The sequence below is a fragment of the Nymphaea colorata genome, chromosome 7 (assembly GCF_008831285.2).
Source record: "Nymphaea colorata isolate Beijing-Zhang1983 chromosome 7, ASM883128v2, whole genome shotgun sequence".
Classification (NCBI taxonomy): domain Eukaryota; kingdom Viridiplantae; phylum Streptophyta; class Magnoliopsida; order Nymphaeales; family Nymphaeaceae; genus Nymphaea; species Nymphaea colorata.
In genome coordinates this window covers 16,813,712-16,829,767 of record NC_045144.1, presented here as the reverse complement: position 1 = coordinate 16,829,767, position 16,056 = coordinate 16,813,712, and the positions used below count along the sequence as shown (strand labels likewise).

The following is a 16,056-nucleotide window of genomic DNA, read 5'->3' as shown; positions in this document are numbered from 1 at the left end:
AATTCAAAGAGAAAGAGGAGGTGATATATGAAGGTTTTTAGATCTTTGACTTTCCAATTCATCCACTTCTGTGAGGAAATTTATAGGTGATTGAATCTCAAGCAAACAGACTGTATAGGACCCAACTTATTTTAATTGCGAACTGCATCTACATACATACACACACACACATATTATATATATCATTGGAAGCTCAAGTTTGGCAGGCTGTGTGAAAGAAGAGGCAGTTGGACGGCAAACTTCGGATTTTTAGAAGAGTTGCGATTTGGCATATTCTGCACATTTTGATACATGGGATCATTTCTTAAGGTTTACTACTGTACCAATCATTTCAAAGTTGATGAAATGCTAGATTCATATTCATGAAGTGAGTAAAATTAATATGAAAGTAAGAGAAAAGTTGCAATGCGACAGATTTACAGGACAGCGTCTTGGAAATCCAGGATTCCATCATATTATCCAGGACTATGCCTCTTTAAATTCCTTACTGGATGATAACTTTTTTGGTCCGACACGGAGTGACGGAGAGTAGTAAGTGGCATGTGAGGTTTTAATGGTGAAATGCAGTGCCAGAGAATGGAACCTAAAGTGATGACTATGCCCGCCCTTTTCTCCATGAAAAAGTCAGTCGAATATCAGGTTTCATTATTGGCAGTCATAATATTGTTTTCTGTTCCCGGCCCAATAACGTTGACTCTGCTGCTAGCAGTGGCAGAGTTTTAAGTTTTAAGTTCGGGTGCTCAATTATGTAAGTTTCGAGTTGAAGGGGCCAAATTATTCTTAAAATATGTTTGTTCTTAAGTATCTTGGCAACTAACGGTATCACAAGCCTCTGTTAAAAGAAGATCATGCACAAAATGTGGATGGTGTGGTCAAAAGCATTGGACAAAATCAGCGTTGATGTTTAGAACGGAGAAGTCATCCTCCAGATTTGCATATTCTTCAGGAATGAAAAAACTCTTTATAATTGTCTATATAATTTTTTTTCTTTATGGTGTATAGTTTCTTGAACAGTTGCTCGTATAAGTAATTTTGAGCTTGAATTGCCACATCCTTCATAAAGGAAATGTATCCTGAAACTTTGCTAGCTAAACAACTTAAAGCCAAGAGAGAGAGAGAGAGAGAGAGAGAGGTTTTCAGACATCTGCTGACTGCAGCTAGCAGTTGAAATCAAAAAATTATTTTCTGCAACATGTATTGCTTTGACCAAGCACAAGCAAGTCTGAGCAACAACACTAAGCTACACTGGGAATTGAAAATTGAACGGCAAAGCTATCACACATCGACCTATCCTAAAAATGACCACATAGCAGCAGCGGCTGCTGCGGCACCACAATCAAACATTATTCATGGAAGATTCCGCTTTGTATTTTTTCCAGCTGTAGCATGTCTACGGAAAGACGCAGCTGCCATAGCCTGCAAAACAGGAACTGCATTAGTTTCTGCTAGTTAACTCTTTTTGGGAAAGGGTGTGAGTGAAAAAGGAACAAAATTTTGTAACTTCCGGAATAAGAACTTTACTTTCCATAAAGAAGTAGTCAACTAAGAGACTGACATTAAATGTTGGTCTGCTTCTTTGTTCTGTGTGTGTGTGTGTGTGTCTATATCTAAGGGGAGCAAGAAATATTACTTGGGTCTACAATGGTGATGAGGCCAGAATTGCCAAAGCTACAAGTGTAGGGTTGCCTGCCATTGGCACTGTAGTAGAGGTTCATGACAACGGAGGCATGGTTGAGTCTGGTGTTCGGGAGAGAGCACCTCTGCCCTGGAGCCAGCACGCTGCAGTCGACGCCATTGGAGCACGCGAAATCAATGTTGTTTTGAAGCACAGTTTCTTCAGTAGAGGGCCTTGCTATGCACCAGGTATTGTTCTGTTCACAACGATGAATAAATACAACATTAGCAGCTTTTCAGCAACTTTGTCTTTTCAGATGATAAGATTTTGGTACATGTAGAAACAAGCTATGTTACAGTTCTCCTTTTAAGTGTAAAATAGTCAAGATGAATAGGAATCAAACAAGGGACTTAGAAGAAGCAAGACAAATGATCAGAACTCATTCTTGATTCTACTCAAATTGGGATCCGCGAAAAAAGGAAAAAGGAGGCAGACAGTATGGAATACTGGATTAGGAGGTCACAGCACCAAATTCTGCAGCAGAAGAAGAGACGGCAAATGGAAGTTCAATATTCCATCAGCACTTCTGCCACCTTGTGAATTATAAGGCGAACTCCGTAATTGTTCAGGTTATGATAAAATGCAAGGGTAGTTTACTGGAAGAACTTCATGTAGAAACCAAATTAGCATCGCAGGATGTAGAACAGTACCTGCCCATTTACCGCCTTCACGAATGGGCCTGAAAAATTGTCGATCATGAAAACAAAATGAGAAATTATTCATGAAGACTGAAACTAACGTGAAAAGATATTCGCAATTTACATGATACATCGACAAACTTAGCAGAAAACCACAGGCAGTACCCAAAATTGGGCCAGGAGAGACAAAAAAGGGAACGATATATAATGTAAGGTACGAAGGAATAAATAGTAGGAGAGCAATACCGTAAGTCGAGAAGAAGATGAGAAGAAGAATGGCCAAGAGAGTCATGGTCACTCTAGATGCCATATTACTCGAGCAGAAGAAGAAAGACTGATGTTCAGGTGGTGGCTCTTGCAAGTGAGAGTGAGTGGGCAGCGTCTCTATTTATAGAGGAAAATTTTCAAAACAGTACAAAGAAGGCACCTAACCTTAGGTCACTGTATAGGAATCACGTTTTTCCTAGAAGCTCGAAATTTGACCCTTCTCCTAACGAAGGGAAAGCTTACAGAAATTGTTTCTCACCTGTAGGAAGCTCAGCATTCCATTTAACCCTGCTTCACTGCAAATAATTGGCTTCCGCTTCATGGTCGATTCTTTCAATTTGTCAGTTTATATTCCTTATGCTTTTCCAACATTTTGTGTTCTCAAATAAAAAAAAGGGCATTAAGATATTGTAAATATGCCCTTGAATTTTCATTTATTTTTATACTACTCTATCAATTTTGGGAAAAAAACTAGAAAAGATGTACCAATTAATATTAGATCTTTTTTTTTTATTTTCTTTTAATTATCTATCAATTATCATGTTGGATCAATCGACTTTAATTAGATAGTTGAGTAACTCAAATGGTAGAGAGTATATATATATATATATATATATATATATATATATATATATATATATATATATATATATATATATATATATCTAGAGAGAGAGAGAGAGAGAGAGAGAGAGAGAAAGTGAGAGAGAATAATGATTCTAACTATCCAAAATCACTCAACTATTGAACTAAGAGCAGTTGTTTATCTTAAATAGTTGAGATAAAAATAAGGGGAAAAAATGTATGAACTAATACTAGGTAACCACACTGTCTATCACTTTTCCTTTGTTTTTCTCTTAATTATCTGTCATGATGGATTGATTCTAAAAAATCAAAGTGACAATTCAATTATTTCATATATATATACATATATATATATATATATATATATATATATACACAATTGAGTGACACATAGCAATTTGCTCCTCACAAAGGCAAATATAACAATCTTTAAATAGAGAAGCCCCCAAACAGATGTTATCAAAATCTGCCAATTCTAATGTAATTGGTGGCAAATTGATTATTGGTCGCTGATCCAAGGGCATCACATATAATCTTCAAAAGTCTCTTGCAATATTTTATTATGTTTCATTCATATATATATATATATATATATATATATTTATTTATTTATTTATTTATTTGGGGTACCATTTATTAAAAATATTTTTTGAGTGGTTCACAACCAATTGAGTGGCAACCCTGCCGATTGGGCTCAAGAACCCACTTCTAAAACATTGCCTCAATTAAAACGAACACAAAAGGAAGGCATCTCTCCAGACGCAGCCGGTGAGGAAGGAAGCAGGCACGGAAGTCGGGCGAGAAAAGTAAGGAATATTAAGTTCCAAAGGGACGAACATGCCGTCAGAAGGCAGCAATACTCAATATCACCGGCCCGAATTCACGACGCTTAAATCTTGAAGAACGAAGGACGGAGATTTCAGTATTTTCCTCTGTTGACATTTACCTTTTTAGACATTTTTCAAATTCAACGGGTTCCAACTTTTTAAAGTCATTTTCTCATACCCACTTATTCCTTTTATTTTCGGGGATCAACTTGACAACTTCCGAAGCTGGCTATATTATATGCACATTCTAGTGATGTTTTAGTAAGCTTGGGCATGGGCCAGCCCAGCCCGATAAGGACACTTGAAACGGGAAAACCGAGCCCGGGCCTGGCATGACATCTAAAACCCAAGCGCGAGGCGAATTAAATTAAAAACATATATATAATATAAATATTATAATTATATATATAAATCAATAAAATATGTACTAAAAAAAAATCTTATCAGGTATTGGGTCGAATTGGGCTCAGCCAGGCCGGCTTGATTCATTTTTTGGCTCGAGCCAGGCCCGACTCGGGCCGAGTACTGGGTACCCGTCGGGTACTCGACTGAGTACCCGACGGTCCAGCCTTACCCTCTAGTGATAATGATCAAAATGTCGTTTGATTAGTAAAAAGAAAATCTTTTTTTATAAGAATAAAACAGTTTGTGAAAAAATTTAAAGTATATATTTATATATATATGTATATATATATATATATATATATATATATATATATATATATATATATATATATATATATATATATATATATATATATATATATATATATATATATATTCTTTTTAAAAAATTTTAAAATACACCAACTCCCAACTTCATTTTATGGGTGTATATATTGTTTGTACTACCCTAATAAACGCAACTCACTCAATGGGACCAGCCATTGTCAAGATCTTAGTAGGGGAGGAAGGACCTTAGCCTCTCATGGCTATACGACAGCGCATGGTCTAATGATGATAGTTTTGGATGTATGTGAAGGTGCGAGCACCAGTTCTTATGTCTTTAGATGTAACTACTTGATCTGTTTTAATAAACTTTTAAGGAAAAAAAAATGATGAAATTTTCATGTTTAAGATATATCATGAAATATATCCCTTGTCCTTCACCATATATGTTCACCTGCTTTTTTTACCAAACTACGAGCCCATGACTCGATTACTATGTTCCTTTGTGTTGATTCAAAGAACCGTAGATTTAAAATCAGACCTCCTCCTCCTTTTCGATTTAATTCGCATTTTTTTAATTTAAAATGAGTAAAATAAGTATTTCAAGTGTAGATTTTAGGTTTGACCTAAAATTCTTAATTTGATGAACCATAGATTCTGACATGGATCTTTTATCACATGAACAAAAATATTTCATTCTAGATCTACTTCAGGTGTATGGATCTCAAATATGTAGTAATCAAACGGCCCCTTAATGAAATTTCTTGAAAATTGAACTTGTAGACTTACTCATTTTCCTTGTAAAACCACTAACTGTAGTCTTTTTCCTTTGGTATTCGCATCCCGACGAGCAAGATCTAGAGGGCATCTGGTAAGATGAATGTAGTGTTTTACGAAATGCATTTTTTATAAATGTGTCTATTTTTTGAAATGTATCTAAGGGTTCTTTGGTAGCGAGGACAGTATGAGTATCCAATGAATCTGCCCAAAGATTGGGGCATTTTGGTGAAAAACTAAAAACTAATGCTTCATTAATTTGGTCGAATGTTTTGAGATAGATTCATAGGACACTTATAAAATATTTATATTTCCAAAACATCTCTTCAGGAACACTACATTGTAGAAAATGCAGCATTTCTGTTACCAAATGCGTGAGCAAAAATACTTGGTCTAAAAGCTTTGATCTCAATTTCAAATCTAATTTCAAAAAGGTGGGACACCTAATTTCGCATAGTTGATCGCATTCGATCGGCGAGAAAATTTAATACCCACATTACAAATGTGCAATCAGATTATAAAATCTGATCATCATGCTGAGATGGATGAGATCGTGCATAAAAATAGACAAATGAACAGTAGTACAAGAAATGTTTCATGTAATGTGACTACGAAAATTACGTTTTATTAATTTTTTTTTTGAAATTTGACCAGCTTAACTTACTATCTTAGCTTGTAAATGATATTTATAATGGGAAGAATCATTACCTAATTGGATTGAAATTTACTTGCCCAGATTCAGCCGGATTTAAGCCCAAATCTAACAATATTTATGGGAATTTGGGTACCAGATCTGACAAAATCAGTGGATCTTGTTGTGTTAGATTTGGAACTTGAAGTAACGCTTTTGCATGATCGCATGCATATAACCGGGCATGTAACCCGATAATTAGAATGGCTATATCGAGGGAATTTTCATTTTCGAGCGTACCATTTAACCACATTTTCAAAAAAGCACACCTGAAAATTAACTGTCAAATAAGTGAATGAAGTGATTTCTTTTAACTAAAAAAAAAAAGGAAAACAGTAACTACCTTTTTTAGGTCGCTCTAAGGCGGTAGGGCGTGGCATTCAAGCTGAAGGGTGCACCGTTGCTATCGCTGATACCGACGCAGCTCAAGACCCCGAAGGCAGGGAGAATGGGGAGCATTCGGGCCTTTTTCGGGCTGTGTGATTAATAACCCTTGCTCACCCGGACTTTAGGCTACTCATTTGTCAGTTTTCAAAAAATACGTCGTTTTTATTAGAAAATTAACAAGAAGTGTTTCTGGAATTGTGGGCAAATGGTAATTTGAAGGTAGAAAAAATATCCTGCATGGGACACGTAGATCTGAAATTTATTTGCAGTGAAGATAAAACAGCAGGCATTGGCTAGATCATCCAGCTAAAGTAATACCATGCCCACCGAGACTGCATATAATAAAGTGTTGCTTAATTGCAGTTATCTGAAGTATTGAATAAATGATAATAATGGAATGCACGCCGTGTTAGTCTATATATTCTCACTAGTAAATCTTTGCAAAATATCTTTTTGGATAAACAGCACAAAAGAGAGTTGAACCTTTCACCCAACCCCAACATGCTTTTGATGTTTTACAATGTCACCTTCGCTATGTTTTAACTTATGCATTTGTCTCATTTTACAGTAAAGAGAGTTGATACTCTGAAAATTCTTGCTCTAAACCCCTCATAGACATATGCACAACATCATGCTATGCATGAACGTATGATACAATTGCATCAACAGCATGAAGCAATATCTCAAACATCTCGCAACAAAGACAAAAGAATGAGTAACACAAAATTAAAGCCTTTCATCTTTCCAAGTTACACAAGGGCAAAAGTTACTTCTATGCGTAATTTCACATCCCATAAGAGCATGCAGTTGTTGTGGCAGCTTCCACGCTGATTATTGTTGTGAAAGAGATCCACACATTCTCCGCCACATGTCTCCTGATACTTGCACTTATGTCCGCAATCAAGGGGGCACAGTGTCTGCTGGTCACCATGTTAATCATCTAGAGACTGCACAAGAAGCTCTCGACTTGATATGATACTTGTACATATCATAATTTGCTTGGCCAAGAATAGACCTTCCAAAGCAATAAGATTTATGACCAAGTAATCATCATAAGCACATCACAGGATACCTCATTCTTAACAGGAGAAGAATGAAAAGTAAGAACTTAATTAGGATATTTGGACTCCTGACTTGGAAATCCATCTATGCATTGTTGGGGCTTTATAGGATTGGGGAGAGATATATCCTGAAGTGGCCAAAGCAGTCTTCCTTTCTTCTTGCTTTCAGGATGCAGGGCTGCTTTGGCACATTGGCAGGGAGCAGATACCTATCAATCAGATTGCAGCGCATCCACCATTTGTAGTTCAAATAAATAGTGCCCATGAAAATCAAAATGACAACCGAGCTTTCACTAGTCCACTTGTGTGACCAGCTAGGGTTGCGGTATGGTCATGTTATTCAGATTGGCATTGTCTAAAGGAGTTGTCAAAAGAAATATCCCTGTTTTGGCTTTACCTGGTGTTTAAACCATAGTTACAAATAACGTTTTGGAGTTTTAAATGGCAAATTTTTTGTTACTATGGTTTAAACAATTCCAGTTTTAGATACTGTGAGGGATCTACAATTTTATTTGGCAAGCAAATGTGAAATGGTACAGATTATAAAACATGCGGCATGGTGACGGTGTAATAATATTACTTGGTAAGTCAAATTAGGTGTACGTTCTAACGAATCTTTTTGTCTTTCTTCACATTGAATCCTCACGGCTGACAATTTATTTATGACAAGAAAAATGGAACCTCAGTTTTAAAAATGGTAGAAGAGTGGATCTCCGTCCCCCGATCTCTTCCTTTCTTTCTACATGAATGTAGGCGTGCATGAGCCGTTTATTTGTATTTGATCACAAAACGTTAATAACTTGAATCAAATGCTACAAAGTTTGGTGGATTTCACTTTACATGTAAATGGATCAGATTTAAGGCTCAGAGGGAGAATTTCACCCAGAAGCTACATTTGATAAAAAACTATATGCTTTCAGATGATTCTACATTTCAGGCTCGTATGAGGAATGAGGAGCTGGGATAAATCTTTTTCTTGTCTATATGTGTCGAACCCATCACAACTCGGCTAATTGGCCTGGACAAGGCAAATACTTCCAAAATGTTTTCATTTTCAGTGAATACGTTAGAACTTGATTTCCGATTGTTAGCCAATAGATGAATGCCATGTTAATTCACATTTATAATCAAGAAATTGATCAGGCAATAAAATATCTTAATGCTTAACATCTGGGGGACTATTTTGATCTCAAATTACTCCAAGTAGAAATATATTAATTTTGTATTTGGAGATCGTCTCATTAGAAAAAGTCGGTTCAACTACCATCATTCATAGTCAATAAGTTTTTTTATGCAATTTTTGCCAAGATGAATGAGAAGATTTATACAAATAGACAAACATTTGATATTTATCATAACAAGGATGACTAGGAGAAGGTTGAGAATTTAATGTGCTTGGTGGAATTCTATAGTTGTTTGGCAGCAGGAACACACTCTCTAAGTGTCTCATGAATCATTCTATGAATTAGGTTAAATTCATGAAACATTAGTTCTAGTATTCCATGAATTTACTTAAACTTTTAAGATAGATAGATTCATGGGATACTCACAGAATACCTATACTACCAAACAACCTCTAGAGGACCTTACAAGTCCAAACAAAGTACCATTTGTTTTTTGTCCAAGAATATATCTGCCGCATGAATGTACATTAATTGGAAATTGTCTTCAGACTAGCAGCCATTTTCTACTCCAAAGGTGCATTGTATATGAACAAGCTAGTTCAAAGCCCCCATTGACCAGAATATACACGTTGCGTGTGTCATCAAATCCATCCGGATATTACAACACATTGATCTTTTCTTTTTTTCCAAAAGGGATCGTTGCGTGCTATTTGCACGATGCACTTCATACGAACTACTACATGGTTAATCTGTTCAATTACGATGCATGTATATATTTCCTACATATAGAAAAAAACACTTCTGAAGTTTTTTATAAGTATTCTAATATTAAAACAAATTGTATGCATACCTTTTTACTATAAAACGAAAATTTCAAGTTTCTATTCTTACGACAAAGCCATAAAGAATGAATACATCCACTGTAACTCGAAAAATTATGTATTCTTCATTACGAAGACCGGACCTAAGTTCTTATTCCTACCATTTGTGTGTGTCTCATTCCATTAATATTTATATCAGCTTAACCATCCATCCAGGAGAGTCGGAGACACAGAAAGGCCTAATATTTAAACGTTTTTGTTTGCAAATCTCAAAATACACTTCATATATTCATCTGTTATTTATGGAGATTGGTACAATTCATGTACCGTGCTTCATCTTGGTTTTGAGTCACTTTTGACCTTCTTTATGCTGTGTACACATAATTTGTACTTGTAGGCCAAGTTTATAAGGTGTTTTTCATTCACGGAACTTGATCAATCATCTATGGAATCTGCACATTTTTTGAATGATCGCTTATTAGTTATTAATGTAAACAACAGAACGTTTGTGGAGATCTGTTAATGATCAAACAGAGCCGTTCTTCCCATTCATGGGATGCCAGAGACATGATGCCACATATTTGGCAGCATTCTCATTGCACGGGAATCAATGGCTTCTTATGTAGTGTGAGTGGATATCTCGAGAATTCCAAAATTTTATAACTAGGAAAACATAATCTGCAGTGAAAAGAACATAATTGGTAGTTTCATTATTCCCGAAACAGGCATGAAGAGTATCTATATGATCAGCAAAATAATTTCATCTAAAGTTCTAAAAACATTGAAACTGGATGTTAAAAACTCAGCATTTAATTCGCTTCTACACGCTAAAAATCACAGATTCACAAAACAAAAATGGGGAGTGGAGATCAATGCCAAATTTAACGACAAACTTTGGGCTTCTTGAGAGCAGGTTCAGTAAATTGGCCAGAGAGCAACCCATTAGCAATGGTCTCGTAAGCCTTCTCAGTAAGATGGATGCCATCCCAATTCACAAACTTAGAAGGGTCTTCACATGCGTTTACCACTGCTTCGCCACAAGCAGCATTAGGGTTGTAGTTGTATGGCCCCCCACTGCCACAACAGGCTCTCAATGCACTTTCAAATCCTGAGAAGCAGCAACAACGAATGAATTAACCATATAATGAGTAAACATGTATGCATGATATATGCTAGTGTTTTGTTAAATGAGTGTGTTCGTTGTTTCAATTAAATTGGCACATGGCTTATTATAATGATAGTGTTCACTGGCAATTTGTTCACTAGTTGGTAAAAGTTTTACTGACGTTTGAGTCATTTTTACTGACATTTTTTGGCCGTCCATAAAATATTGTGGTTTTGTAGTGCATCCATCGTTTTCTGCTTAAGAAAAATATTGTAAAGGCAGGTCTACACTATATATATGCACCAAAAAAGAAAAAAGAAAAAAGTGAAAGTATCAATCCTTATGAACCTAGATCTTGGGTTGACTGATACATACAACCAGGTTTATCTACTTAAAAATCATGTCGAGGCCATGGCTTCATATAATTTTGGAAAACTGTGGATGTCTGTAATTATTTCCCACAAGTAAATTGCTTTTGGTGCCCGACCCTTTTGACTGGTTAGTCATAGTCTCCAGTATTGCTAGATTTCACAATTTCTGATTTTTCTGATGCAAGCCTCGCCCTTAGGGGGGCTTTGGTTTTTCAACTCAAGATTAATGCACAGTCATGAAATATGCGATTAGATGCATGAGACATTAAACGAACTATTATTTTGTCAAACGACCCCAAACAGTAGTAATAAATATGAAGGAAATAACATTGATATTCTTTCCTTTCACTCTTAAAATAACAATATTGAAAAATATAAAATTCTCATTAATTAATTCATGCAATGTTTTTGGCAGTCCTCGGAATATATATATATATATATATAAACCAGACCGATAGATCGTGGACAAAAACCAAACCTTTAAATACGATAATTAAAGTGTTTTTTATAATCTAACCTACCAATATGATCTTAATGATAGGTTGATGAAAAATATATGTCAAGTTGATCATTTTTTAGGTTTAAATATTGTTTTTATAATATGAATGGCTCACATAGCATCAACATTTTGATAATAGAAAAATCAACATTTTTCATAAAACAACTTGATTCACAGCATGTTTTGTATCAAAATTGTAAATATATTAGGATGTTTATATTTTATTTAAAATAATTTTTTACCAAAACGATTAAAGGGTTTGCTTTTTACCAATTTCTCTCTCTCTCTCTCTCTCTCTCTCTCTCTCTCTCTCTTTCTATATATATATATATATATATATATATATATATATATATATATATATATATATATATATATATAGCATACCACTGGAATACTTTCAGGTTTTCCATAATAAAAAATGGTAATTGTTGCAGAAGAAAAACAAATTTGGTTCACTTGGATGCCATACCATATTTATTGGGGTCCTTGAACAAGGACATAGCAGCACCGTAGTAGTCAGCATAAATGATTCTTGCGTTTGGGTACTTCTTCCTTAGCTTTTTGATAGTATCCCGCAGACATGAATTGTGATAGATGGCAAACTCATTGTAGTGGGTGAGGCAACCGATCTCCGCGTCGTAATCCGATGGGTCCGATGAGTGGAATTTGGTAAGGTAGATCGGTAAACAGCCAATAGGGAGGTTCCCGGGAACCATCAGGTGCATTGCTCCATATCCTATCAATTTCTGCATTGCGGTTCACTTGCTTAGGCGATGCTCCATAGCCAGTCAAAGATATGAAAGGTTTGAACCAAGTGTTAATTAGACACACAGGAATCTAGTCTTAACATGAGCATTCATAATTATAAATGCCAGTTAACTCAAGCACCCAAATACTTCTTTTCTTTTGGGTGTGTTTGATAGCCTCCGGTCTCAAATCGGAGGCTGACCTAAGAACCCTTTCATGTGAGACCCTTAATACAAACAAACACTGGATTTCACAATTCCTTAAAAAAGGGGACTTGATATCCTCAGTTAATTAAAGCCAAAACCTCAAATTTGATGTTGGATGGGAAGTGGGTCTGGTTTGGTGCAAATCTGAGATTTTTTTTAAGGATATCAAATCAGAGGCTATCAAACATTACCCAGAAAACAAAAAATTGGTTTCATTGGTTCGTGAAAAAACATAATGTCGGTTGTACCAAAAAAAAAAAAAACATAATGTCGGGGAAAATCGACTTTTTACTCATGTTCAAAACTAACTGTGGTAAGGATGAATTTCACCGCATCAAGCGGAAAGCGTAGGTTAAAATCAGCGTTGATCGACGTGTGAACTTATTGTGTTGTTGAAGTTGAACTTTTAACGACATTCAGCTCCAGACATTGGAGAAAATGAGAAAAAACATCAGTTTTACCAACGCGTTACTGTTCTCGCGCCATTGGACCTTTTCGCCATTGAAGATTATGGACTTCCAGCTTGGTGCATCAATAAAAGTATAGTTTTTATGGAAACATGACTTGCTCCCCGTCATTTAAAACGTATCTCCATCGGAACATTGCCTATGTGTGGATCAAGCATTCGTAAAACTATACTTTGATCTAAGTGTTGACTTTGGACGTTGCTAATATTTTTTGACCAAGGTACCTTGGACGTCGGTAATGTTTACTATATTAACATTACTAACATTTTTAAGTAATGTGTCGCACGTGTTGGTAAAGGGTTCTCCGACTTATTAATTCTGCCCAAACCTTTTTTTTTTTCTTTCTTTTTGTTTCCTCTTTTCTTTTTTCTTCCCTCTTCCCAACGTTATAAAGACGTAATTGTCTAAACAAAAGATATCAACTTCTAGGTCTATTGTTGATATAGTTTTTATGAACGCCTTTTAAGAAGTGAACAATAATTGATTATTACTGACTCGGTTGGACGTTGGTAATAGTCAATATTTACTTACTCTTAGACAGCATCGGTGATAGCTTATATGGATGCATTGGTCCGGTGTGTCGGTCATTATTCATACTAACATTTTCTCTACCAACGATATCATAGATTGGTAATGGTTTTACTGACACACATTTTTGTTTTACCGACATTTTTTTTTGCCGTTCATAATGCTTAGGTTTTTTTGTAGTGAAACTATTTCTCAAGGTTTGTTTGGCAAATGAAAAAGTACATTCATTTACAAACTACTTAAAAAAGTAGAGTGTTTTATAATGGATAAATTCATGGTGATTTAAAACTAATTTATGCAGGTTTGGAAGAAAAAATTAAATGCGTGGCCGCCACACTATGTTTAAAACTAAAAGACAATCATGCCCTTTATCAAGAAAAGGAAAAACTGAATTTAGAAAAGGAAAACAAAAAAAAGAAAACCCCACTATAATTATAAAGAAAAAAGAAAGAACGGATGCCCCTCGAGAATTAATTTCAGTAGTCAATGGGGGCTCGTCGGTGCACCATTTGAATGTGCTAATTAATCTCTTGGGCAACACCCTAATAACATATATTTCTCCAGAAGTTAATCTATGCCCATATTTTTTTTTTTAGATACCAAAGGAAATCAGGTGAAACAAAACAACTTACATGCACTGCATTCTCGATGGTGGTTACCACATCACGGACATAAGCCTTCACTTTTTCAATGCTCATGCCTTGGAAGAATGCATAGTTGTAATCGTTCCCGCCAATCTCCCCAACGAGGAATAATGGCGCGGAACTGAAGTAGTCATGGCACTCTTTTTCAAACAGTGCACCAAACGAAACATGTTAGGGACAGATCACAGATGTTGCTCATGGAGGCTTTAAAAGTATCAGAAATTAAGAACAGATGTTGGTAGGTTCCATATATATGAGTCCTGGAAATTAACTAGCCGATTTTTACGGTCACATAGATTTAAGCAGCGTTTTACTTGTTCTTACCTGCTTCTGTAGAGCATAATGAAGGCAAGAGCTTTTCAAACCATGCGAGTTGGACATTTAGTGAGTGGTTCGTGAAGGGTCTGATGTTCTTGCTCACAAGGTCTGAAGAATCAAGCGCTGTGGCTCCTGCAACTGCAAAATTCACACCTTTGACGTATCCCCTGCCTTTAGAAGGGTCGGCCAGATATGGAGGAAGCAGTGGAAGCCCAAATGCCTCGGCTGCATGCAAAGTACTCTAAACTTAGTATAATGGTGAATATGTTGATATAAGGGGCAGAGCCGGGTAGTCACCGTGTAGGCAATTGTTGACAGACCTACAATGATTTCCTATTTTCATATTCATAATTTAGCAAATTTGATTTTTTTTATTTTCATATTGGTGCCATTTAAAATTTAAAATTTTTTTAACTAATGCACCTTAGCGAGAGAGATGGTTATGTGCACCGGGAGTAACCATGCATAGCCTCAAGTACATGACATGTGTTTCCTTGGCCCATTTTCGGGAACTCGTAACCCATTGCCAAGGGTAAGTGTCATGCACACATGCCTATGCACTATCTAAAGGTGCATTGGTGGATGTGAACTTAATCAAAATTACGAGTATTGTTAATTAACATGATCACTCTTTATTGAAGCATATTGACCAATACATATCTTAGTGGCCTTTTCTGATCTTATACTCAACCATTGATATTAGGAATCATATATATGTTGGGCTTGCATAGGTGCACGAAGGGGCCGAGCCAGGACTTCCAAATTTATTGAGGGGAGCAAATATTTTCAAATAAACATTTGAAAGCTTTTCATATGGCCAAATATAAAATCTTGGATATAAGGCGAGCTACTAAATTTGTATTTTTCAAAATCTCAGCTCAAAAGGAGTTCATCACAAAGAAACGGAGAGAAAATAAGACCAATATAATCATGGAGTGACAAATGATACTAAGAAGCCAATCACCTATGAAATCCACGATCAGCCTTCCGTTGGAACATCGGCCGGTGGGGTGGCCGAAGAAAGTTTCTCCATAAGGAGGGTTGTTGGTGTGGTGGGATCGACCGGCCAGTGAATGCAAGAGGTTGCCGGTGTCGGCGAGGGAGTCGCCGAAGCTAAAGATTGAGGTGTAGCTTGTAGAAGCGAAGGAACGAGGAACGAGGAACAAGAGGAGGGCGGTAAGAACGGAGAGTAGAGGGCTCCCCTTCATTCTTGATACCGGAAAACGATTCGAACACACTGCAAAATGTCTGTAAAAGAGAGAGGGAGTGTGTGTGATGAAGGAGGGACAGAAGAAAGAGACGGGTCTAATCAAAGGTGAGTCCTTGTGCTAGCCTTCTTCAAGCGTCAAAGAGATCTGATTATCAAGTAGGGAAAGAGATCCTGACAGGTCGCAAAAGGTGAAACCTGCTGCCCGTTATTCGAGCGTGAAATGCGGGTCAGATCCTTATTTGGAGCTCAGATCCGTCTTTTGATGCTCGGATTTTGAGCCATACAAATCAACTGGTGCATCTAAGTAAAATGCACCGACTGCATGGGCACACCATTTCTGCCCACGTAGTCGGTGCATGGTTATTGTTCTTGTTTTTTTTTCTATTTTGTTCACTAATTTTTCTCTTATGTAAGAAAAGTTGAATTTTTTTTTTTT

The 16,056-nt window shown here is 36.3% G+C and overlaps 2 protein-coding genes across 2 annotated transcripts; both read right to left on the bottom strand.

Annotated features, from left to right (window-relative positions):
* Window positions 1-1,148: 1,148 nt before the first annotated feature.
* LOC116257835 (glucan endo-1,3-beta-D-glucosidase-like) lies at window positions 1,149-2,689 on the bottom strand. Its single transcript, XM_031634830.2, has 4 exons — window positions 2,560-2,689; window positions 2,326-2,354; window positions 1,631-1,871; window positions 1,149-1,416 (listed from the first exon to the last, which is right to left on the bottom strand). The coding sequence occupies exons 1-4, from the start codon at window positions 2,621-2,623 to the stop codon at window positions 1,391-1,393; spliced, it is 360 nt and encodes a 119-aa protein (XP_031490690.1). The 5' UTR covers window positions 2,624-2,689; the 3' UTR covers window positions 1,149-1,390.
* A 7,544-nt stretch (window positions 2,690-10,233) lies between these two features.
* Window positions 10,234-15,752, bottom strand: LOC116257828 (GDSL esterase/lipase At1g28600-like). Its single transcript, XM_031634822.2, has 5 exons — window positions 15,375-15,752; window positions 14,417-14,635; window positions 14,081-14,232; window positions 11,970-12,246; window positions 10,234-10,630 (listed from the first exon to the last, which is right to left on the bottom strand). Exons 1-5 carry the CDS (start codon window positions 15,616-15,618, stop codon window positions 10,404-10,406), a joined length of 1,119 nt encoding a protein of 372 aa, XP_031490682.1. The 5' UTR covers window positions 15,619-15,752; the 3' UTR covers window positions 10,234-10,403.
* Between the last annotated feature and the right edge of the window lie 304 nt (window positions 15,753-16,056).